At 64.1% G+C, this 23,475-nt stretch overlaps 1 protein-coding gene across 2 annotated transcripts in view; it reads left to right on the top strand.

Moving 5' to 3' along the window:
* Positions 1 to 23,475, top strand: part of LSP1 (lymphocyte specific protein 1) — a 33,537-nt gene that overhangs the window by 6,000 nt on the left and 4,062 nt on the right. Inside the window, exons 2-9 of one of the 2 annotated variants that reach the window (XM_036315789.1) lie at positions 17,255 to 17,392; positions 18,648 to 18,767; positions 20,485 to 20,665; positions 20,958 to 21,050; positions 21,261 to 21,304; positions 21,467 to 21,548; positions 22,990 to 23,124; positions 23,359 to 23,436. In XM_036315789.1, coding sequence (XP_036171682.1) covers positions 17,255 to 17,392; positions 18,648 to 18,767; positions 20,485 to 20,665; positions 20,958 to 21,050; positions 21,261 to 21,304; positions 21,467 to 21,548; positions 22,990 to 23,124; positions 23,359 to 23,436 — 871 coding nt within the window. Of the gene's footprint in view, positions 1 to 6,278; positions 6,480 to 17,254; positions 17,393 to 18,647; positions 18,768 to 20,484; positions 20,666 to 20,957; positions 21,051 to 21,260; positions 21,305 to 21,466; positions 21,549 to 22,989; positions 23,125 to 23,358; positions 23,437 to 23,475 lie in introns of those variants that run through there. The other variant, XM_036315788.1, reaches the window with a different exon arrangement.

The raw sequence follows: 23,475 nt of genomic DNA, 5'->3' as shown, positions 1-23,475 counted from the left end.
TGCTTTAAGCATTAGCTCTTCGGGGTGGCTTCAGGGTAACATGATGGGCAAATATGTACAAGGAAGGACATACGTGTATGTGTTTATGCACAGTAGGGTGTATGAGTTGCTAGATGGAAAGAGGGGTGGACATAGGGGTGGCTGGACAGATATATGAATGGATGTAGGAATGGGATGGATAAACACCAAAATATTTGGAGAGTTGAATAAAAGTAAGGACAGAAGAATATATAAAGAGATAGGAGGTATTTAAAGAGATAGAAGGATGTATTAAAGAATAAACAGATAATTCACTGGTTGGGTAGCTGGGCAAGTAGATACACAAATTGATGGATGAACATATAAATAATAGTAATTGACGTATATTGAGTGGTTATTGTGTTCCAAATTGATGGATAATTCGAATGCTTCGTATAAGTGTTTTATATGTATTAAGACATGTAGATAGATGGCTGGATGTATGTATGAATGCATGTATGTATATATGTATGTGTATATGAATGAACGGATAGTTGGATAGATGGATACTCACTCAATAAAGACTTGGGAAGGGAGATAGATGAACATAGGTACATATGTATTGATAGACACTTGAATGAATAGATTGATGAAATGATATATTGTTCTTATTTTCAAGCATCCGTTAATACATATGTACCCAGTTGCAGGATATGTTGTGTTTATATGAATAATTGAATATCTAGATATATTGAAAAATTGATGGATTGATAAATAATACATGGAAAGGCAGATAGCTATAGAGAGAGGATGGATAAATGGATTGATGGATGGATGAGTGGGTAAATGGATGGAGGATAGATGATGGATAGAGGATGGATGGAGGAATAAAGGGATAATGGATGAATGGAAGGATGGATGGATGATGGATGAATGGAAGGATGGATGGATGATGGATGAATGGAAGGATGGATGGATGATGGATGAATGGAAGGATGGATGGAGGATGGATGAATGGAAGGATGGATGGATGATGGATGAATGGAAGGATGGATGGATGATGGATGAATGGAAGGATGGATGGATGATGGATGAATGGAAGGATGGATGGATGATGGATGAATGGAAGGATGGATGGATGATGGATGAATGGAAGGATGGATGGATGATGGATGAATGAATGGATGGATGATGGATAGAGGATGGATGGATGAATGATGGATAGAGGATGGACTGGAGGATGAATGGGTAGTGAGTGAGTGAACAGATGGGAGGATGAGTGGATTGATGGATGGACAAATAATAGTATTGAGGTCAAATACTCAACCTTATTGTCCCTGTGAGGACATGCCCTGGTTGTAAAACTATGAGTCATGGCCACTGCACGTGAAGATCTGTCCTTGACACCTCTCACTCACCAATATTCCCGACAGGAAGCTGTGTGAGTCCGTTCTAAGTTCTTAAAATCAGGGACTTCCCATAATCCCAAGGCAGCCTTCCCCGGTGGGAATATTTTTCCTGCTATTGAACCAAAATATGCCTTGGCAGATTTCAGTCCTGGCGGCAACTGAGGTTCCAGAACTGAGAGCAGGAGGCAAGGGAGTGGTGGGCCAGCTGAGATGGACGTGAAGCCCAGGCTCACCTCCCAGGCGACCTGCTGGGTCCTGGCCCTGCGCCCCCCTCCTCCTCATTCCACCAGAGCCCCGAGATCTCCACACTCTGGCTGGACGCAGGGCCAGCGTGGGCACTCCCCACTTCTTAGCTCCTCCTGGGCTGTGCGGGGCAAGGGAAGAGGCTTGGGCTCCCCTCCAGGGCCCGCCAAGAGACCCAGCCTGCGTGTGGGCGGGGGTGGGGGGTGGGGGGACAGGGCTGGGGGGACTTCCCTACCCCCATGGACTTCCTGACCCCCACGGAGTCTCCACCAGCCGCCGCCACCTGAGTCACTGCGGACCGAGCTACGGGCCCATGTGGAATTTTTCCGGCTGTTGCCGCCACCTCAACACAACTGCCTTCACACAGGGACCCGTTCGCCATGTTGCCCTCTCGCCTTGCCCTCTGCCCACCCACATATCCCCTAGGAGTGGCTTTGGGCCTGGAGGGGCAGGCGGGCCTCAGGCACAGACGGCGTCTCTGGGCCATGCCGAGGCAGCCAGCAGTCCGCAGGCCTGGCTTGTGGTTCTGGCTCCACCGGGCCCTGGCTCTGAGACCTTGGAATCCAGTCTGAGCCTCAGTTTCCCCATCTGAGCCATGGGCGCAGTGGTGTCCACCTCTGGGGCCATGTGCATGTTGGCCCGCGGGCGAGCCCCGTGTGGGAGGCTGCTCCCTCGGTGCCTCCCCGCGAGTGGGCCCGTCCCCGCCTTGTCCGGCCACTAGCCTCCAGTGAGTCACGGTGACTAAGCCCAACCAGACAAACAGTGGGCTGGGCTGCTTCTCCGGGGCCTTGGCCAAAGGGCCAGGGGCCACGGCCGGCTGGCCAGGGCACCGCGCTGACCTTGTGCCCAGTGGCCACTTCTCAGGAGCCTGGACACCAACCCAGAGAGGCTGGCTGGTGGTGGCCCCTGGGGGTCTCACTGCTCTGACCGCCCAGGGCAGGCTGGGGGTGGGGGCCGGGGAGGGCAGAGCCTCCCCATTTGGGGAGCAGAGAGGATCCCTGGGGTGCCCGGCCTCCCCCTTGAGGTGATAAAAGGAGCTGAGGGCTGGGAATAAACAAAGGAAAATGGAGCACCCAGAGGGAGGGAAGAGGAGGGAGGGAGAGGGAGGGAGGGAGGAAGGGAGGGGAGAGGAAGGGAGGGGGAGGGAGGGAGGGGGAGGGAGGGAGGGAGGGAGGGAGGGAGGGAGGGAGGGAGGGAGGGAGACAGAGATAGGGACAGAGAGACACCACAGGGAAAAGAGGAGACAGGGGCTGCGTTTGGGACCAGGGAGACAGGGAATGAGAGGGAAGGTGCCGAGGGCCCAGGAGCAGGCAGGGCAGGGGAGGGCGAGGCAGGGGGAGAGCGGGCAGGCAGGGGAGCTGGACCCAAAAGACAGATGCAGGAGGGAGGGAGAGGAGGCCAGAACGCGGGCCAGGCCAGGCCAGGCGAGGAGAAAGGCTTGAAGGGATGGGGGGCAGATGTGGGACCAGGCACCCCTTGAGCTAGGGGAGCAGAGGTGATGAGGAAGAGGAGCAAGTGAGGCCGGGGGCGGCTGGCAGGGTAGCCATCAGGTCCCACTGAGCCCGGCTGCTGGGCTGGGAGGGCTCCTCTCTGACATTTTTACTCGCCTGGGAAGGAGGGGGCCCTGGAGGTGGAAGAGACCGAGGGGGGCTGCCTGGGGGGCTGAGGGGGGGGACAGAAAGGAAGCAGCTGCTAAGCCTGAAGGGGGAGGGGGCCCAGAGACCCACAGAGTCCAGAGGCCCCAAGAGGGGGGACAGGGGGCATTTGGAGAGCCCAGAGGGAGGCAGCCCAGGAGCCCCCCAGGGGCCAGAGGGCCCAGGACAGACCAGCAGACAGAGAGAGCAGACAGGGGAGGGCAGCTGGTGATGGAAGGACAGGGCAGAGGGTGTGAGGGAGGAGAAGGGAAGGCAGGCGAGGAGAAGAGAAGAGAAGGAGAAGGGGGAGAGAAGGGTCCGAGCTGCAGCAGGAGGAGCAGGAGGAGGGCAGCAGACCAGGGCCAGCGGGCCTTTGAAGAAGGCGCCACACGTCCCCAGGGTGGGGGTCAGGCCAGGTCGCCGGCCAGGCGGCCACCAGCAGCACCAGCAGCTCGGCACGCCTGAGGAGGAACCAGAGCAGACAGGGCCTGGACACCCTCCTGAGGTAGGTCCCTCCCGGCCCAGCCCGGGCACGGAGGGCAGGGCAGGATGTCCGCGCCGGCACCGCCCACAGACGATTGGCACCCACGGAGCCTGGGCCGAGGTGGCTGTGCCAGGCCAGCCCTGGGCAGGGTTCTCCCAGCCTTTCCCAGCAGGAGCTGCCCCTGCGCTGTGGGCAGGTGAGGGGTGCCAAGCCGGCGGGGCCGTGTGCAGGTGCACGCACCCACCGGGGCTCCACCTCTCCCACCTGCGCCCTGGGCCTCAGGAGGTGCCGCTCTGCCCCAGAGGCGCCGGGGCTCTGCCTGGCCCAGGGCTCCCAGGAGGGAGGCTCCTCCTCGCACAGCCCCGAGGCCTCGCCTGCAGCCCACTGGCCTCGGGAAGCCCCGGGCACCCTTGCTTTACAGAGGGTGGGACTGGGCCCTGCAGCCGGGCACCTTCAGCACCAGCTCGGCGTGGGCAGCACCGGGGCCTTGGGGAGTGCTTGGCCTCGAACTCAGCACTTCTCCAGACTCAAATCCTGGCTCCTGCCAGCTTGGGCCTCGGGCCAGCGCCCTGTCCTCTCTGTAAAGTCATGGTGGGTGGCACCTGCCTCGCAGGGCTGCGGAGAGAGGGCAGAAGCAAAGGTCAGAGACCCCACAGGGCTTGGCGGGAGGCAGGCTGAGAGCACAATCACCACTCCCTCTGAGCCGCCTGCAATGCCCTTCCTCCTCCTGAGCCCTTCCTGGCATCTAAGGCCCAGCTGAAATGCTGCCTCCTCCAGGTGCCTGCCAGGCTCCCCCCAGGCTGGGAGGACTGTCCTCCTGTTCCAGGCCACGCGCCGGCTCCCTGCCTCCTGTGCTGGCAAGCTCTGGGATGGGCATCTCTGGGCATCCCCAGGCCCACCGCAGCCCGGACTCTGGGAGGAGGAAGGGACGGGGTGAGCGTGGGCTCAGCAGCTCCGGCTCCAGGCCCCTGGAAACACCAGGTGACGGCTCTCTCCCAGCCCCACAGCGGCTCAGCTCAAGGACGGCCACCAGGCAGGACCGGGCCGGGGTCGGCGGGGCCCTGCTCCCGGGCAGCCCCATGTGCTTGTTCCTCGGAGGACCCTGGAGTCCTTTGTGGAGCCTGTCCTTCCAGGGGTCACCCTGTAGCCCTCTGAGGAGCTTGCTGCCGCTGCCTGGGGGAGCAGGGGGCACAGACAGGGTGCGGATGGCACACCCCCGGCTCTGCTGAGGGTGGGGGCAGGCGTGGGCACGAGGCAGGAGGGCCTGCGGTGGCTGGCCAGTGGCTGGGGCACAGGAAGTGTCCCTGGGAACTCCTTGGGAACTCCCCCTGTGGGATGTGGGGAGCAGGAGAGTCCCTTATAAAGAAGACAGGCCATGTCTGCCCCACGACTGTGAGCAGAGCCCTGAGCGGCACGGAGGTGCCCACGGGCAGGTGCGGAGCCCACACCCTCCAGGTCGGGACCCAGTGACACCCACAGGGACTCGCGAAGCCCTGCCAGGCTGGGACCCTCCGCGCCGCATCCTCACGGTGGGTCTGACAGGTGAGAGCCAGGACCCGAGGGGCTGCCCTCGCCCAGGGCCGCGGTGGGAGTGGGCAGTGCCTCCCGGCCCCCCGCATCACCCCGTCTTTCACTGTGAGCTGCCTGGGCTCCCCAGAACCCACACCCCGGCGCCGGGCAGGGAGGGGACGCCAGTGGGGACGTGGACTCTCTCTGGGACAAGCCGGGCACCAGCCGCTATTTCTCGTCTAAATCTGGCTCCTTCCTGGGGCTGCGGCCAGTCCTGTGGCCGCTCAGACTCCAGCTCCTCACCATCTGCCAAGCTGGCCGCTCTGGCTGCCCCCACCCCAGGAGTGCCCCCTGCCGCACATGCATCCCCCTCTGCCCCCTGCACCCCTCAGGGATTCGAGGCTCCCCTCGGGCTCCCCCGGGCCAGGCCACTGTGAGGGACGCTGAGAGGGAGGCAGAGGACCCCGACTGCTTGTTTCCCGAAGTCACCGAACTCTGGGCTTCCTGCCTCGTCCTCCCGTCGTGGGGCCTGGCTTTGTTAGGTGGGGGCTGGGCTGGCACAGAGCACGGAGGCTGGCGTTCTTATGGCATCCGGGCTCCCGGTCCCCGGGGAGGCTCTGCCGGCGGAAGGAGCCCTGGTGGGGGCTTCTCTGCCGCCCCCGAGGGCCAGTCCTCCGTGCCCGGCTCTCATCCGGCCGCCCTGCCGGAGGCTCCGGGGAGCCCGAGGTGGCCAGCAGGGCAAGGATGGGGCCGGCAGTCCGCCGGGCTTGCCGAAGGGGCTGGGGGAGCCAGGCCTCCAAACCACAGTGTCCAAAGGGGCGTGGCCGCCTCGGGCCCACCCAAGGCCCGGGTCCAGGGGTGGGGTGTCCCCCCACGTTGGCAGGGCCGGGCGCTGGGTGGGCGGCACTGCCCCGGGACCCGGGGTCTGTCAGCCAGAGCGGGTGCTGCCCAGGAGCGGGCGAGCCAGCAGCAGGGGGCATGGGGACCAAGTGGCCCAGCCCCCTGGGCAGGGCGTCAGGGCAGGAGCCCAGCGGCTGAGGCTCAGGCCGGGCTCCAGCTGCAGCCTGGGAACAGGAGCAGGGCAGAGCGGCATGCGGCGCCAGGGTGCTCCGGGCACCTGAAGCTGCTCCAGCCCCTGGCCAGAGCGCCAAGAGGGTGCCCCGGGGCTCCTGGCCCCAAGGAATGGCTGGAGGGGCCCAGGCCCCAGGACCCCCTCGTCACCCTCAGAGCAGCTCAGCTCAGGTTGGTGGCCAGGGCTTAGCCCACACAGGTGTCCCGGGGCAGGCGGGCACCCGGCTGCAGGTGGGAGCGCAGGGGCGAGAGGCCCTTGGCAGGCCCCGAGGGGCAGGGCCCCGGGCATTGAGTGGGGTCAGACCCTGGCACATCCCAGTAGGTGCGAGGGTGGCCGGAGGGAGGGCTGCTGCCTATGGGTCCTGAGGTGAGGCTGGGGGCAGGGGCCTTGTGCCCTGCGGACTCTGCAGGGCATGTCCAGGTGGTGGGAGAAGAGAAGCGGTCGGGACGGGGGGCCACTGTGACGGCAGAAAGAGGGGTCCACTCTGGGAACAGGGACCGACTGTACAGGCTGGAATGACAAGGCCAGGACGGGGCCAAAACGGGCCAGGACAGGGGCAGGAGGAGGGAGAGGCCAAGTGAAAGCAACGAGGAGAAGGGATGGATGAGGCGGGAGATGGGGTGCTTGAGGGGCCATGGGTGCCCCAATGTTGGCCGGGCCCCCCATGTTGTCCCCACACAGCCGAGGAAGACCAGAGGGGCAGGCGGGGAGGTGGTGACCCCAGGGGGTGGGCAGCACCATTTGGTGCAGGGGTGGGCAAACTTTTTGACTCGAAGGCCACAATGGGTTCTCAGACTGGACCGGAGGCCGGAACAAAAGCATGGATGGAGTGTTTGTGTGAACTAATACATGTTAACACCGCTGCTGGTGAAGGAGCGGAGGGGAGAGCAAGAGAACCCTCCGCTCTTCCGGCTCCGCGGGCCGGATAGAACAGCCGAACGGGCCGGATCCGGCCCGAGGGCCGTAGTTTGCCCACGGCTGGTCTAGTGCCTGCTCCTGCGCCTCGGGGCAGGTGGGGGGGGGGGTGGAGGCAGGTGGGACAGAGAGAGGGTGGAGGGAAAGGTGGGGGCGCAGCGTGGAGTCTCTGCACCTGGGCTGAGCCCCGAGTGGGGACCCGGCCTGCCACTGCCTGCTGCCCCCACCTGCTCCTGGGGGCTGTGGGTTTGGCATCCCCAGGAAGATGCTGCACCTCTAAGCCTCAGTTTCCTCGTCGGTGACGGGCTGATGGGAGGGTGGCCATAGGAGCCACATGCTGGCCTTCAGCTCCGGCCGGGACCTCAGGGCCGAGGGCCAGGGCGTGTCCACCTGACCTCAGCCGGTGGGACATGGGGCCACTGTTGTCCACCCCACGTTCCCGTGTGTGCTCCCAGGAAGCGAGGCCCAGGGTTGTCAGGGGCCTGCCCTCCTCTCTGGGTCTGCAGAACGAGGACACACAGACAGGAGGTGGCAGGATGGAGACCGAATGAGGGCCGAGCTGGTGGCAAAGCCCCGATCTTTCTGTCCCCCCCCCCACCCTACCCCCGCCCAGCAATCAGCTGAGGCACCGGGGAGCTAGGATGGCTTCAGAGAGAGGCTGGGGGCCAGGCGGGTGCTCAGGGCTCTGGGAGCAGATGCCATGTGGAGGCATCCGGCAGAGGGTCTGGCTGCTTCGTGCACTTGGGGGTCGAGGGCTCCCTGGGAGGGCAGAGGCGGAACAGACAGACAAGTGGTCTGGTGCCAGGTGGGCAGCCAGGTTTGGGTCCCGTGCTCAGACCCCGGGGCAGGACCAACGGGAGAAGCGTTTCGGCAGCGACTGTGGGCAGAGCCACGCGTGGGGCTCGGGGTGTGCGGTGGGTCTGGGCACTGGGCAGGCAGAACCAGGAGAGGGATGGAGAGGCTCCAGCCGGTGCCAGCCACCAGTCGCGTGTCAGGGAACGTGCCAAGGCCTGGCCTCGTGAGCGCTCGAGAGCTGTGCCAGGCAGTCCCAGCCGGCTCCACAGCGCCCGGCTCTCCTGGAGGCTGGGCTGGACTTGGAGGTGCGGCCGGGGCTGCCGATCCGTCGGGGGGCCGTGCGGTCAGCCCCCAGTCCAGTCCCAGGAGGTCGGGCCGAGCCACGCTGGGCGTGGGTGTCCGGGGGGGCAGGGGCGACGTCTGGTGCGCAGGATGCTGAGCGCAGGGGCGGGGCGCCTGGGAGGTCTCGGGGCTGCGTGGCACTTGGCCTCGGCCCTGCAGCGCGTGGTCAGTGACACGGAGGGGATGGAGAGACCTGTGCAGTGTGGAGGGCAGAGGGAGGGCCGAAGGCCGGGCCAGCCCTGCACAGCCCTGCCAGAGCCTGCAGGCCAGAGAACCCGAAGGGGGGAGGCCTGACCTCCGACCCTGAGCCCGGCCGGGTGGCTGGTCAGGGCGGATGGGGGCTGAGGTGTGGAAGAGGCTGACCACGGAGCACATCACGAGAGGTAGGACACCCGGCCGGAGCGAGGGACAGCCGCTTGGCTGCACGCTGGACCCTGCTCTGGGCGGAGGTGGACGGTCCCTAACCCAGCCTCTGAGGCCCCCTCTGACGGGGAGCTTGGGGTGAAGGGGCGGGAGGCCCGAGGGCCCATTTCCAGTCTCCGCAGGGTCTCCTGGGTCCAGGGCTCCCCAGGTTGTAAAGTAAGGCCTGCGAGTGGTCCAAGTGCCTCTGAGGAAGGTTTCGGTGTCACAGGGCCCCTAAGGCTGGACCTACTTGTGGCCACCTGGGTGGCGGCTGCTCCAGGGAGGTACCCTTCCCTTCGGGCTGTTTGGGCGGATGGTGGGGGTCCGCCGGCCACTGGGAGGCCTTTGGGCTGGGGGGGGGGGGGAGGTTAGGCAGGCGCAGACAGTGGTCACCCCAACAGTATTTCAGAGCCTGGTCCCCAGGACCCGCGTGGGTCCCAAGGAGGCCACCCTATCACAGGTGTGGGGGGAAGGTTGCGGCAGAAACCAAAGGCCAGGTGCATTGTGGGGGCTCGGGGGATGACCACGTCGGAGGCACCCCAGTGCCCCCGAGTCCGGGATGAGGTCTTGCTTGTTCCTGAGGGCAGCTCGCAGGGGCTGCGGACAGGACGTGGGCGGGAGGGATAGATAGAAGCTAGTGCCCCCCGACACCACTGCCTCCGAGGGCGCCCCCATAGGAGGTGCAGGGGCTGCGGGTCTTAGGGGCTTCACACCTGGGCTCTGGGGAGCATGGGGGGAGAGAGGGGCTGTGGCGAGGGCTCCTTTCAGTCGCCCCTGGCCGCGGCCCCCTTGGAAGGTCTCCCAGAGGCCCGAGCGCTGACCTGCTGCCCCTTCCTGTTCACGTCGTGTCCCCTGTCCCCCCAGACCGGTCACAGGCCCGGGTGCTGCTTAGAGGACTCCCGGCCAGCTACTCCCTTGGCAAGTCAAAGCCCAGAGCGGGGCCTCCTCCGTGCCCCGGGGCCACTGAGGGTGTGGGGTTTTCCTGGCAGAAACTAACCTGCCGGCACGGAGGAAACCTCACCCCCTCTGGGTTCCCTGCACCTGGCGGAGCAGGGAGGGGGGTGCTGCCTGGACCCGGCCTGGGGAGGAGGGATTTGAGGACCTTAACGAGATTACGGAGCAGGTGGCAATATCGGGTGTCGCTGGGGAGAGCAGGGAGCTTGGCCTGGGAGGGGCTGCGGCGGTAGCCCCCACAGAGAGGGTTCAGAAACCAGGAGAAGGGACATAGTGGGGTTGGGAGCCACCATAGGCCGATGGGGTCAAGGCCCAGGTGAAGCGAAGGCTGGGGCGCCCCCCTGGTATTCTCTGGGGGGCGGCCAGGAAAGACTTGCAGAAGGGGGTTCCTTGGCTCTGGTGGCTCTGGGTAGGGCAACCCCCCCAAACAAGAGGCCCCCAAGGGCTGCCTGCTGGGAAGACGAGGGGGTGCTGGGCAGAGGGGCCAGCAGAGCCCCACAGAGACCGCAAGGGTTGATGTCCCTGTGGGTGTGAAGACACCCACAAACTGGCGGCTGAGCCCTCTCCCAGAGGCGCGGCTCTGAGCTCACTCCGCCCGCCTCCCCTGGGGGTTGGGAAGGAGCTGATGCCCCTGACCCTCCTCTGGGAGGCTCCCCGACAACCAGAGATGGGACCCCATTTGTCAGCAGCCTCTCTCCCACGAGCTTAGGGATCCCAGAGGCCTGGACTGTGCCCCTGTCGCCCCCAGCCTGGGGCTGGTGGCCTGGAGGGTGCTCCAGCCAGGGCCCGGCTCTGTGGGCAGCCTGTGCCCACCAGGCCTTGGAGTGCCATCACTCTGGTTGCGGGGAGCCCGCTCAGCAGACAGAGGTCCCCTCCAGGAGGCTCTCAGGGCCAGGAGGGACGCCGGGTGGGGCATGGCAGGCCTGCCCCTACCGAGCTCCAGCCTCCTCCTGGCCCAGGCCGCCCCCGCCCCCCAGCAGCCGAAGTGGGGAAGCTGGAGCCGGCCTGCCAGGACCGTCTCAGGGTCACCCAGCCGAGGTCAGGGCCCCTGTGTGCCGACCGGGAGCCAGAGGCCGGGCCTGGGGTCTTATCCGGGAAGGGGTGGGTCCGAGAGCCCACAGCCAGGCCACGGCCCAGCTCCCGTCCACCCTGGAGGCCTTCCTGTGCCCTCCCTCCTGGGGTGACGAGGGATGGCTGGCCCTCAGCCCTCCCTCCACCCTCCACCCACCTCACGTCCCCCTCCAGTCACCATCCACCCACACCCCTCCCTGCTAGGAGCCTTCTGTGACCCTGAGCCTCAGCTCAGCGGATCTGCCTAGAATCTTCCCAAATCCTGGAGCCACCCTGGGAGTGACTGCAATGGAGGGGGGTGGGGGGGCCAGGAGGAGCTACCAGCTCCCTGGGCCTCACATGTGGGGACACTGAGGCAGGCCAGGGGTGGTGGGACCATGACTGTCCAGGAACCCACTGGGCGGCCTCAGCTCCAGCCGGGAGGCGCGTGACGGGAGCAGAGAGCCCAGGCAGGGCTCCAGGCCGTCCCTGCTCCTGGGGACTCACCCCCAGAGCTCTGCCCCTCCTCACCGGCAGTCCCTCCCCATTGACCCTCTCCAGGGGGTCCCCACGCACCCCTTCTCTGCAAGCCCCAGCTCAACTCTGCGCCTCCCCCAAACCTACCCCCTCAGGCTCCCCAGGGTGTGGGGGGCAGGCATCTGGGCCTGTCCCGTCCCCTCCTCCTCATCCCTGCTGGGCCTCCTTCCAGAACGCTCACCTGTGCGAGCATGCCACCTGCCAGGCAGCTCCACCCTGGGGGCGGGGGGCGGGGGGGGGCACGGGACCTCTGCCCATCTCCCCACGGCAGCCCCACCTGCCTCAGCACCCTGGGGTCTACGGGCCTCTGGCCTTCCTCCTGCATTTAGTTCTCCCCACTCCCTGGCCCACAAACCCCTGCTCAGCTCTGACCCGAGTTTCAGGTCACCTTCCCCAGGCAGTGGGGTGCCAGCAGGGTATCTGCCTGGCCCAGGAGGCTGCCATCATCACCAGGACAGGGTCGCGTCGCCCGGCCCAGCCAGGCGCGGGCACCCTCAGAAAGGTGCTGCTGGGGGGAGCTAGCTGGAGCGGTGCCAGGGGAATGGGGTGGGTCCCAGCAGCTGCAGCCGTGCCCACACCCCCCGCCTAGGGCACCTCGAGCTCCTGTGCCTCACCTGCCACCCACCTGCTCCCTAGCTGGCTCAGAGCTCTGCTCCCACCGCCCTCCACCCCCCTCACCAGCTGCCCTGCCACAACAGTGACAGCCAGCCCGGGCAGTGCCATGCCCGCAGACCCTCCCCGGCCTGGGCCAGGACCCGGCATTGCACAACCAGCGAGGGGTGCCCTCTCCTCTGCTCCCCGAGGTAGAGGTGGCTGCTGGCCGCCACCCCCAGAACCAGCCCTGAGAAGGCCTCTCAGAGGCCGTTTCCCTCCACTGTCCCTTCACTTGTGCCTGTTGCTCTGCAGTGTCCACTCAGCCCCTGGTGTGAGCCCCCAGGGAGGCTGGGCACGAGGGAGGGGGGACCAGCCCACCGCCTTAGTCCTTCCGGCCCCCCAGCCCGTGATGTCAGGGGCCTTGTGGCCAGGAGGGTCCCTGTGGGCCTGAAGGAGACGTTCCTCCTTGGTGGGCCTCCCTGTGGCCCCCGCCTGCACTCAAGCCCCAGCTCTCCCAGGACTCAGCAGACCTTGGCCTCAGAGAGGCAGGGGGCAGCCCACTAGCTGCCTGCAGGGGGCAGAGTCGAGACAGGACCAGGGCCTGAAGCCCCTTCTGGAACCAGCCCTGCGGGCAGGGGAGGAAGGAGAGGGAGGGGGTGGGACAGCTGGGAGGGCCAGGCCTGGCCCAGAACGGGCGCTGTCAGCAGTTGGTGGGGACTGGGGGCTGTGGAGGAAGGAGGGGGGCCGTGCTTTGAGTTGGGGCCCAGTAGGCAATGGACCCGGCCAGCAGGGGCAACCCCTGAACTCAGGGACCCCCCTCAGGCCGGGAGCCTGGAGCCTGAGGGCCTTGGGTCTGTGCAGGCGGTGGGGCTGGGCCCCGCGGTGGAGCCTGACTGGGAGGGGGGCCAAGCCCACTCCCGCGCCCCCCGGGCTGAACCCTGGGCCTCCAGCGCGGAGCCAGCACAGACACAGGAAATCGCCTAATTGCATCTGCTCGGAACAGCAAATCCCTCGCAGCTGCAGCGGCTGAGCTGGGGCCACAGGCGGCCGGCTGTCGCCAGCGTCCTGACAGCTCCGCTGAGCGTGCCAAGGGGTCTGGGCCTCTGGCCGGGGGCGCCTTTCCCAGGCCAGGGGCCCCCACCCCACCCCAAGAGAGCCACCCCCATCTCAGTTCCCAGAACTGGGCCCAGCTGTGGATCAGTGAGGGGCTGAGGTCATGGGAGGGGCCAGGAGGGGCCGCATTACTCACATCCTGGGGCTGTGGGGAGGGAGAGGGGGGAGGAGGCGGAGGGAAGGGGCCCAGCAGGCTCCTTGTCCTTGGGCTGTGGGTCAGGGGCTGCGGCTGGGGTGGCTTCTCCCAGCGTGGGGCTTTGGGAAGACACGGGGAGACCCCTACCCGGCACCCTCACTCTGCCCCTCAGGAGGGCTCAGGGGGTCCCATGGAGTGGCAGGAATGGGGGGTGACCCTTGGAGGGGCCTCAGGGAGGATGTTCCCAGCAAATGAGGCTTAGCCTCTCCCAGGGCTGTTGTCAGGGCGACAGCAAGCAAACAGTAAACAGTGCTGGGACCTGCCACTCCGTGCTCACCTTGTTCCCACGTCTGATCTGCACATGCACGTCTGTGTGTGTGTGTGTGTGTGTGTGTGTGCATGTGTGTACACAGCGAGGGGGTCCAGGCCCACATGGGAAGGGTCTACGCTCTGTGTCTACGCGGGGCTGTGTGAAGAGCTCATGGGGAATGTGTGTGTCTGTGTGAGGCTCATGGAGAACGTGTGAGTCTGTGTGAGGCTCGTGGAGAACATGTGTGTCTGTGTGGGACTCATGGAGAACGTGAGTCTGTGTGGGGCTCATGGAGAACATGTGTCTGTGTGGAGCTCATGGAGAACATGTGTCTGTGTGGGGCTCATGGAGAACGTGTGGTCTGTGTGGGGCTCATGGAGAACATGTGAGTCTGTGTGGGGCTCATGGAGAACATGTGAGTCTGTGTGGGGCTCATGGAGAACGTGAGTCTGTGTGATGCTCATGGAGAACGTGTGGTCTGTGTGGGGCTCATGGAGAACGTGAGTCTGTGTGGGGCTCATGGAGAATGTGTGGTCTGTGTGGGGCTCATGGAGAACATGTGAGTCTGTGTGGGGCTCATGGAGCACATGTGAGTCTGTGTGGGGCTCATGGAGAACATGTGAGTCTGTGTGGGGCTCATGGAGAATGTGAGTCTGTGTGGGGCTCATGGAGAACGTGAGTCTGTGTGGGGCTCATGGAGAACGTGAGTCTGTGTGAGGCTCATGGAGAACATGTGGTCTGTGTGGGGCTCATGGAGAACATGTGAGTCTGTGTGGGGCTCATGGAGAACATGTGAGTCTGTGTGGGGCTCATGGAGAACATGTGAGTCTGTGTGGGGGCTCATGGAGAACGTGAGTCTGTGTGGGGCTCATGGAGCACATGTGAGTCTGTGTGGGGCTCATGGAGCACATGTGAGTCTGTGTGGGGCTCATGGAGAACGTGAGTCTGTGTGAGGCTCATGGAGAACATGTGGTCTGTGTGGGGCTCATGGAGAACATGTGAGTCTGTGTGGGGCTCATGGAGAACATGTGAGTCTGTGTGGGGCTCATGGAGCACATGTGAGTCTGTGTGGGGCTCATGGAGAACATGTGAGTCTGTGTGGGGCTCATGGAGAACGTGTGAGTCTGTGTGGGGCTCATGGAGAACATGTGAGTCTGTGTGGGGCTCATGGAGAACGTGAGTCTGTGTGGAGCTCATGGAGAACATGTGGTCTATGTGGGGCTCATGGAGAACATGTGAGTCTGTGTGGGGCTCATGGAGAACGTGAGTCTGTGTGGAGCTCATGGAGAACATGTGGTCTGTGTGGGGCTCATGGAGAACATGTGAGTCTGTGTGGGGCTCATGGAGAACGTGTGGTCTGTGTGGGGCTCATGGAGAACGTGTGTCTGTGTGAGGCTCATGGAGCACATGTGAGTCTGTGTGGGGCTCATGGAGAACATGTGAGTCTGTGTGGGGCTCATGGAGCACATGTGAGTCTGTGTGGGGCTCATGGAGAACATGTGAGTCTGTGTGGGGCTCATGGAGAATGTGAGTCTGTGTGGGGCACATGGAGAACGTGAGTCTGTGTGGGGCTCATGGAGAACGTGTGGTCTGTGTGGGGCTCATGGAGAACGTGTGAGTCTGTGTGGGGCTCATGGAGAACATGTGAGTCTGTGTGGGGCTCATGGAGAACATGTGAGTCTGTGTGGGGCTCATGGAGAACATGTGAGTCTGTGTGGGGCCCATGGAGAACGTGAGTCTGTGTGGGGCTCATGGAGAACATGTGAGTATGTGTGGGGCTCATGGAGAACATGTGAGTCTGTGTGGGGCTCATGGAGAACACGTGAGTCTGTGTGGGGCTCATGGAGAACATGTGAGTCTGTGTGGGGCTCATGGAGAACATGTGAGTTTGTGTGGGGCTCATGGAGAACGTGAGTCTGTGTGGGGCTCATGGAGAACGTGTGAGTCTGTGTGGGGCTCATGGAGAACATGTGAGTCTGTGTGGGGCTCATGGAGAACGTGTGAGTCTGTGTGGGGCTCATGGAGAACGTGAGTCTGTGTGGGGCTCATGGAGAACGTGTGGTCTGTGTGCGAGGCAGCCTGGCCATGTGTGCTGGGAGCCAGCACAGGTCTGCTGGGGGCTCTGCAGCCAGGACACATGGCCAGCGGGGTGAACCGAGGGACCTCACCTGAGTCCAGACCTTGGACATGGTGTGGCCTCTGCGCCCTGCGGGTCCCAGCCCTCAGAACTGGGTGCACAGGTCTGGGGAGCAGGAGAATGGCCCTGTGTGGGAGGGGGCCTCGCACACACCCCACCCGGGCCCCCGCACACCCCCAAACAGCACGCATTGGCCCAAGCACCACAACACAAACAGGCCCCTGGCAGCGTGGACACGGAGCCAGGGGGCAAAGTGGCCGTCTCACCCCTCCCAGGTGTCCTCCTGGGGCGCCCCAAGCTGTCTCAAGATAGCCCCCCAGCCAGGGTAGCCCTCCCACCACCATTTGGAGTGGCTGCTGGTTTGCACAGAGGGGAGGGACCTGGGACCCCAGGTCCCCAACAGCCCCAAGAGCACCCCAGGCTCTGCCTTCCACACAGAAGGGGCCTGCAGCCCCCTCCCAGAGCCTGGAGCGGGGGACGGGGAGGGGGGTTGGAGGGCCAGGCGCCATGTGATGGGACCAGGTGTGGGGAATCAGGGGCTCCCTGGAGCCCTGGCGGGAGTGTGGGAGGCGGATGGATGGGGGTGCGGAGGCCAGAATCCCACGGCCGCAGGGGGGAGTGGGCCCCCGAGCTGAGGCTGTGGAGGGCCTGGCTTTTGTCTGAGAGGCTCCAAGGAGACTTAGGAGAGATTAGATCACGCTGGCGGCGGAGGCCCAGGGGCGGAGGCCCGAAGATAGCGAGCTGAGAGCTGCGGGGTCAGGCAGCGGACACAGGCAGGAGGGGCTGGGACCCTGGGTGTGGGGCAGAGGGAGGGGGGCAGTGTGCCCTGCAGAAGTGGGGACCCAGGGCTCCCCAGGCTGCAAGGGAACAAGGTGGGGTGGGCAGGGCCATGCCAGCTGAACACTGAGGGTCTGGGTCTGCTGGGCCAGGGCAGAGGCGGTGGGTTTTGGACCCTGGTCCCAGGCCAGCCTGCTGTCGCCCTGAGTGAGGGGCAGCTCTTTTGTGCCTGGTGCTGCAGTGGGTCTGTTTTCCATCTTTGAAACAACCCAGAGACTCGGCTCCATGGGGGCTCAGAGGGGTGGGGTGGTGTTGGTGAGCGGACTCCGCGGGACACCCCTTCTCTGTGCCTTGGGCCCTGGGTGGGCTACTTTCTCCCCAATCAGCATGCTCCTGGGGGATCGGAAGGGGCCCCCGCAGGGTGGACAAGGGCGAGGCGGCTGCCTAGTTGGTTCTGCCCTGCCTGGCCCAGCCCAGCCTGGCAGTGCCCGATTGGCGAGGCCTAAGCCCCTGACTCAGGTTGGGCAATGGCAGGGTTATCTGGTGGCCACAGCCAGGTCTCCTAACCGAGGGACCCTTGTCCACATCCTCCCTGCCTGGGGTCAAAGCCACACTGGCTCTGCTCAGGCCCGGGGTCCAGGCTGCACCCCAGGGCCCCTCCACCACCAAGGCCCACACAGATGCCAGATGCTTGCAGAACCCTGGCATCTCCTTCCAGCCGAGGGCAACTTCTCAACCACCTCCCATGGCCTCTGCCTGGAAGATGGGGAAACTGAGTCCTGGAAAGGCCCGGGGCCGTCAGCCCCCCACAGGCAGCCCCGGGGCCCGCTTGGGCAGGAGGTGCGAGCTGTGGCCGAGGGGGACCATGTCTCCATGTCCCCAGGCTCGCCACGCAGTGGAGCCTGGACGACGAGGAGGAGGCCGCGCGGGAGCGACGTCGGCGGGAGCGAGACGGGCACCAGAGGGCCCAGGACCAGGACGGAGGCAGCCCGTCCCCGGAGCCCCGAGAGCAGGAGGAGCTGTAAGCTGCCCAGCGGCTGCCCTGGTCCTGCACCCCAGGCAGGGGGGACGCAGTGGTCAGGCTCTACCCTGGGGTCCCACAGCAATGCGACCGGGGGGCCAGGCCCAGAGCTGCAGCAGGACTGTGGCGTGTTCTGGGTGAGGGGCGCCCCGGCCTGTGGCCAGCAGAGTCACGCACAGCCCCCTCCCAGGGTGCAAGCGCTGGCCAGCTCGAGTGGTCCCAGCCCTGCACGGACTGATCCTGACCCCAGCTGCACAGCCCGGGGCCCCCAGCCCCCCGCCCACACTCCCTGCTGCCGATGACTCACATACACCGAGTCCAACTTGGCCAGCCCGAGGCCCAGGAGGCCTCCCGGCTGGGCTGGGCTGGGCTGTTTTTCCAATATCGCCCCTTTCCCAGGCCCATTTGTTCCGTTTTCTCCGAGTCAGCAGCCCTGGGCGGGGTGGGGTCCTGCAGCGGTCACTGCCTCTGGGCCAGGTTCTAGGCAGAGCTGCCAGAGGCTGGGGGCAGGGGGAGCCGACCTGCACCAGGATCCCGGCCTGCAAAGGGGATCGGGGTGCAGAGGCTCCCCCTGCACCCAGGGAAGGAGCCGGGCAGGGCCCTGGGGCACAGCTAGGAGGGCAGATGGACACTGGTTACCCACACGCAGGGACTTGGGCTGAGGCAGGAGACAGAGCCCAGCGTTCAGGGACCCCCAGACCAAAGGGGGAGACACAGCCCAGCACTCAGGGACCCCAGACCAAAGGGGGGAGACAGAACCCAGCGCTCAGGGACCCCCAGACCAAAGGGGGGAGATAGAACCCAGCGCTCAGGGAGCCCAGACCAAAGGGGGAGACACAGTCCAGCACTCAGGGACCCCCACACCAAAGGGGGAGACACAGCCCAGCACTCAGGGACCCCCACACCAAAGGAGGAGACAGAACCCAGCGCTCAGGGAGCGCCAGACCAAAGTGGGAGACAGAACCCAGCTTTTAGGGAATTGTAAACTGATGGGGTAGAGACAGCCTTGTCTTGGGGAACCCTGCCTTAATGGGGTGAGGTGCAGCCTTGGCCTCAGGCAGCTCCAGACTGTGGGGGGACACAGTCCTGCCCCTAGGGACACTGTGATGTTGGGCAGAACTGGTCCGGCCCTGCGAGCGCCTCCATGGCTCATGGTCCGAGTGGGAGGAGGTGTGGGTAGAGGTTGCCTGCCCTGCACCCTGGCCTAGCTCGGCCTCTCTGCTCTCCCTCCCCCTCCAACCCCCCTCCCCTGTAGGCTGAAGGCCTCGGAGGCCCCAGAACTGGAGGAGGACGAGGGGTTCGGTGACTGGGCCCAGAAGCCAGAGCTGCGGCAGCCCCTGCAGGGAAAGAGCCCAGAGGGGGAGCAGGAGGCCAGGCAAGTAGGGGTTAACGCCGAGAGAGAGGCTTCAGGCAGGCTCTGCAAGCCCCCCAACACATGCCTGAGCAATAGCCCTCTGCTCCCCTTCCCAGCCAGCCCCCCGAAAAGGCCCCACGACTGGGAGGGGGAATGGGGGAAAGGGAGGAAGAGAACGAGACGGCAAGGCGGCGGCGAGGGGCCGCGGGAGCGGTGAGGAAATCTCATTCCTGGGCTCCCCAGGGCCCTGGGCCCCATCCAGACCAGCTGCGGCCGGCGGTGTTGCCACATCAGCACACATCTGCAGCCCACTTACGTAATGGAGGCTCTGGCCCCCGCGCCCGCCCCTTCCTCCCTCGGGGCTGGCTGGCCTCCATTCCCACGGAGGGGAGCAGGTATTTCCAGATGTGCGGGCCCGCGAGGCGGCCTGGGGGACAAGCTTTCCAGATGTGCAGACGTGTTTGCCGGTTTGAACCGGAGCGGACGGGGGTGGGGGCCGAGCTCCCCGGGGCCCAGGGCTGGGGGCTGTTCCCCGAGCTTGCCCCCCTCCCCAGCTCTGAGCTCTTCTCTGAGCTGTGCAGGCTGTGCCCAAGGCCCCCATGTGCTCAGGGTCCCAGCTCTGCTTAGGAGCTTCCATGGGGGAACAGGATCTCCCTTCGCCCCAAGTATCACCAGACCCCCAGCTCTCCCCGGGCCTCCAAGCAGCCTGAGCTGTGGCTGAGAGCCCTTCCCGTCCCCACAAGCAGACTCCCTCCCCTCACGAGCCGCCTGCCTAGCTGGGGCCCTGGTCCTGCCTCAGCCTCCTGCCTACCACCCCCTCCGGGCCCCGGCGTTCCCCATCTGCCTCTGTGAGTTGAGGCACATTCTGCATTTCTGAAGTGGGGCTGGGGTCTGCAGGGCGGCCACCCTGGCTCCTTCCTCCCCAGCCAGCAACGGGCCGGCATTCTCAACAGCAGGGGGCGCTTTGGCTCTTCCGTAGAACCCGGGCTCTCCTCCCTGCACCCCCACACCTGCGGCCAAACACTGCCACTGAATGGGCCCTCTGTGTGCCTGCCGCTGGCTGGACCCCGGCCCACCCTGGGCGGTGGGTCTGGGTCTTGGTTGGCACCAACACCAAGGGGCCTGAAATCATGGAAAATTCGAGAATTTCCCACCTTCTTCTCCAGGTTCAGTCCCGCTCAAATGCAGAGCAACTGGCTGCCAGCAGGCTGGCCCCCCCCTCCCCTGTGGCCAGCTCAGTCAGCCCCCCTCCTCAGGATGCGTCCTAGCTGGGGCCTGCCCTGGCCTGTCCGCCAGCTGACCAACCCCTAGACCACCCCCAGACCCCACCTCACTCCACGCAACAGCCGCCTCCCCAAGGCCCACGGGCCACGCTCAGAGCAGGGTGCCTTCGGCCGCGGGGACCGGCCAGCCTAGGCTACAGGGTGGGCGAGGGGAAGCAGGACACGAGGCAGGAGCCCATCCAGAGTCTGAGACCGGGTGGAGCCTCGGCATGGGGTGGCCCTCAGTGCGGCTGTGGCAGTCGGGGCTGCTTCCCAAGGGGCCCAGGGAGAGGGGCTGGATCGTAGGTTCCTGCAGCCCCTTCACCCAGGGCCTGGGCTTCGAGGATCCTTAGCACTCTGCTGGGCTGACCAGCCCCGTCTTAGGGATGAGGAAACTGAGCCTGGGAAGTGGGAAGGGACTTGAACCAAGCCATCAGATGACCCCTGGTCAGCCTGCACCCTTCTTCCTCCCACAGGCCCTGTAGACACCAGAATGGTGACGAGCTGCATCCAGGCAGAGTCAACCTGGAGGAGCTACATCTGAACCCCGACTCCGAGCCCCAGGACGAGCCAGGGCCAGAGCAGGCAGAGCCCGTGGGCCCAGAGGAGACCGGCCGGGGCAGCCCGGGCCCAGCAGAGGCTGAGGAGGCTGAGGAGGTGACGGTGGTGTCCCTCAGGGCCGGGTTGTGTCCGTCTCTGCTGCCTGCTCACTCCGTGGCCTTGTGGGACCAGCCCCCAGAGAGCTAGCAGTGTGTAGCCCCCACATCCTTGGGGCGGGGGGTGACTCTGCATGGTTAGTCCTGCTGCAGAGAATTCCAGAACCAAAGCATGTCAGGGCTGGGAAGGACCTGAGGCCCAGCCAAGGGAGAGAGTAGGTTCCACGTGGAGCAGGAGGGGTGCGGCGGGGGTGCTCATCCAGGTCCCATAAGCTCAGATGTTTCCTTTCCAGCACCAGCAACGTCAGCGGCCCAGGGCGCCCAGCCCCTTGCTCTTGGAGGAGACCACCGAGCCGAGCTCGCCTCCCCTGAGCCCCAGCACCAAGGTAGGTCAAGCCCCAAGGCTGCTGCCTCTCCCTCCTCCCAGCCCCGGAAGCAACCACATCAGCCCAAACAGGGAGCACTGCTGCTCTTTCTTTGCCGTCCCCCGGGCCCCTGCCCTCCCCGAACCCAGCACCCAGAGAACACCATCAAGGCAGGGGTAGAGGGTAGGCCTTGCTCGGCCTCCAAGGCTCCTTCTCTGTCGCCCTGCACAGCTCATCGACAGAACCGAGTCCCTGAGCCGCTCCATCAAGAAGAGGTGTGTACCCTGATGGCTTCCCAGGCTAGGACTCGAGGTTCTCCAAGAGAGGTCGAGAGAGGGGGTGGAGATGGGGGGCCTGAGAGAGCTCCCATGGGGCTCAGGGTGGGGTTACAAGCCCAGTGAGGGGACACAGGGTGTGACCCTTCTCCTACCCTCCAGCAACAGTGTGAAGAGGTCCGAGCCAGCCCTGCCCATCTCCAAGATTGATGACCGGCTGGAGCAGTACACCCAGGCCATCGAGGTATGCTTAGCCTTCCTGCTCTACTGGGTCACCACTCTGTTCATGCAGCTCTTCTCATTCACCCAACAGTCCTCCACCCAACCTACACCCCTCCATCCAGTCAACAGCCCTCCATCCAACCTATCCCCATCCATCCAACCAACACCCATCCATTCAACCAATATACCTCCATCTAACCAACACCCTCCATCCAACCAACACCCTCCATCCAGCCAACATCTCTCCATCCAATGAACAGCCCTCCATCCAACCAACGCCCTCCATCCAACCAAAAACCCTCCATCCAACCTACACCCTCCATCCAACCAACATCGATCTCTCCATCCAACCTACACCCTCCATCCAACCAACACCCTTCATCCAACCAACACCCTCAATCCAACCTACACCCTCCATCCAACCAAAAACCCTCCATCCAACCAACACTCCTCCATCTAACCAACCCTCCATCCAGCCAACACCCTCCATCCAACCAACACCCTCCATCCAACCAACACTCCTCCATCTAACCAACACCCTCCATCCAGCCAACACCCTCCATCCAACCAACACCCTCCATCCAACCAACACCCTCCATCCAACCAACACCCTCCATCCAGCCAACACCCTCCATCCAACCAACACCCTCCATCCAACTAACACTCCTCCATCTAACCAACACCCTCCATCCAACCTACACTCTCCATCCAACCTACACCCTCAATCCAACCTACACCCTCCATCCAACTAACACTCCTCCATCTAACCAACACCCTCCATCCAGCCAACACCCTCCATCCAACCAACACCCTCCATCCAACCAACACCCTCAATCCTACCTACACCCTCCATCCAACGAATAGCCCTCCATCCAACCAACACTCCTCCATCTAACCAACCCTCCATCCAGCCAACACCCTCCATCTAACCAACCCTCCATCCAGCCAACACCCTCCATCCAACCAACACCCTCCATCCAACCAACACCCTCCATCCAACCAACACCCTCCATCCAACCTACACTCTCCATCCAACCAACACCCTCCATCCAACCAGCACCCTCCATCCAGACAACACCCTCCATCCAGACAACACCCTCCATCCAACCAGCACCCTCTATCCAACCAACAACCCTCCATCCAACCAACACCCTCCATCCAGCCAACACCCCTCCATTCATCCCATCCTCTCCCAGCCCTATGCCTTGAGCAGCGTGAGGATAGCCCCAGGTCTGTCTCATGTCCCACCACATCACCTATGCTCTACAGAACAAGGGGAGCTTTGCAAGTACACTGGATGGAGGAGCACACACCTTTTCAGAGCCTTGCTCCTGCCCTGGGAGGGGAACGCACGGCTGGGGAGATGCAGACACAGAGGATGTCCCCTACATGCTCCCTGGGCTCTCTGATGGGTCCCACGTGGCTCTTCACTAAAGTGGCATTGGGGCCTGTCTCCTCTGTAGACTGCTGGCCGGAACTCCAAGTTAGCTCGCCAGCCCTCCATCGAGTTGCCCAGCATGGCTGTGGCCAGCACCAAGAGCCGGTGGGAGACGGGAGAGGTGCAGGCCCAGTCTGCTGCCAAGAGCCCCTCCTGCAAGGTAGGCCCCTCCCCGGGGAGGGCCACCCAGGCTGAGACCTCCAGGCTGGCCCTGGGCGTGGACGGCAGCGGGGAGAAAGGTGCTTGGCAGAGTGAAGGCAGAAGGTGCAACCTGCCCTGCCCTGCCTCTCCCTGGGCTCTCAGCCCTCCTCACGGAGCAGGTGGGCAGGAGAGAAGGGCCCAGGGCTTCGGGCCCCCAGTCAACAGGGGTGATGTGTCCTCCTTCTGTCCCCAGGACATTGTAGCTGGAGACATGAGCAAGAAAAGCCTCTGGGAGCAGAAAGGAGGCTCCAAGACTTCGTCGACCATTAAGGTAGAGTCTGTCTGTAGTGGTGGCGGGGAGAGCGGGTCC

Source organism: Myotis myotis, unplaced genomic scaffold (genome assembly GCF_014108235.1).
Source record: "Myotis myotis isolate mMyoMyo1 unplaced genomic scaffold, mMyoMyo1.p scaffold_m19_p_61, whole genome shotgun sequence".
Taxonomy (NCBI): domain Eukaryota; kingdom Metazoa; phylum Chordata; class Mammalia; order Chiroptera; family Vespertilionidae; genus Myotis; species Myotis myotis.
This window is presented reverse-complemented; position numbering and strand designations above follow the sequence as displayed.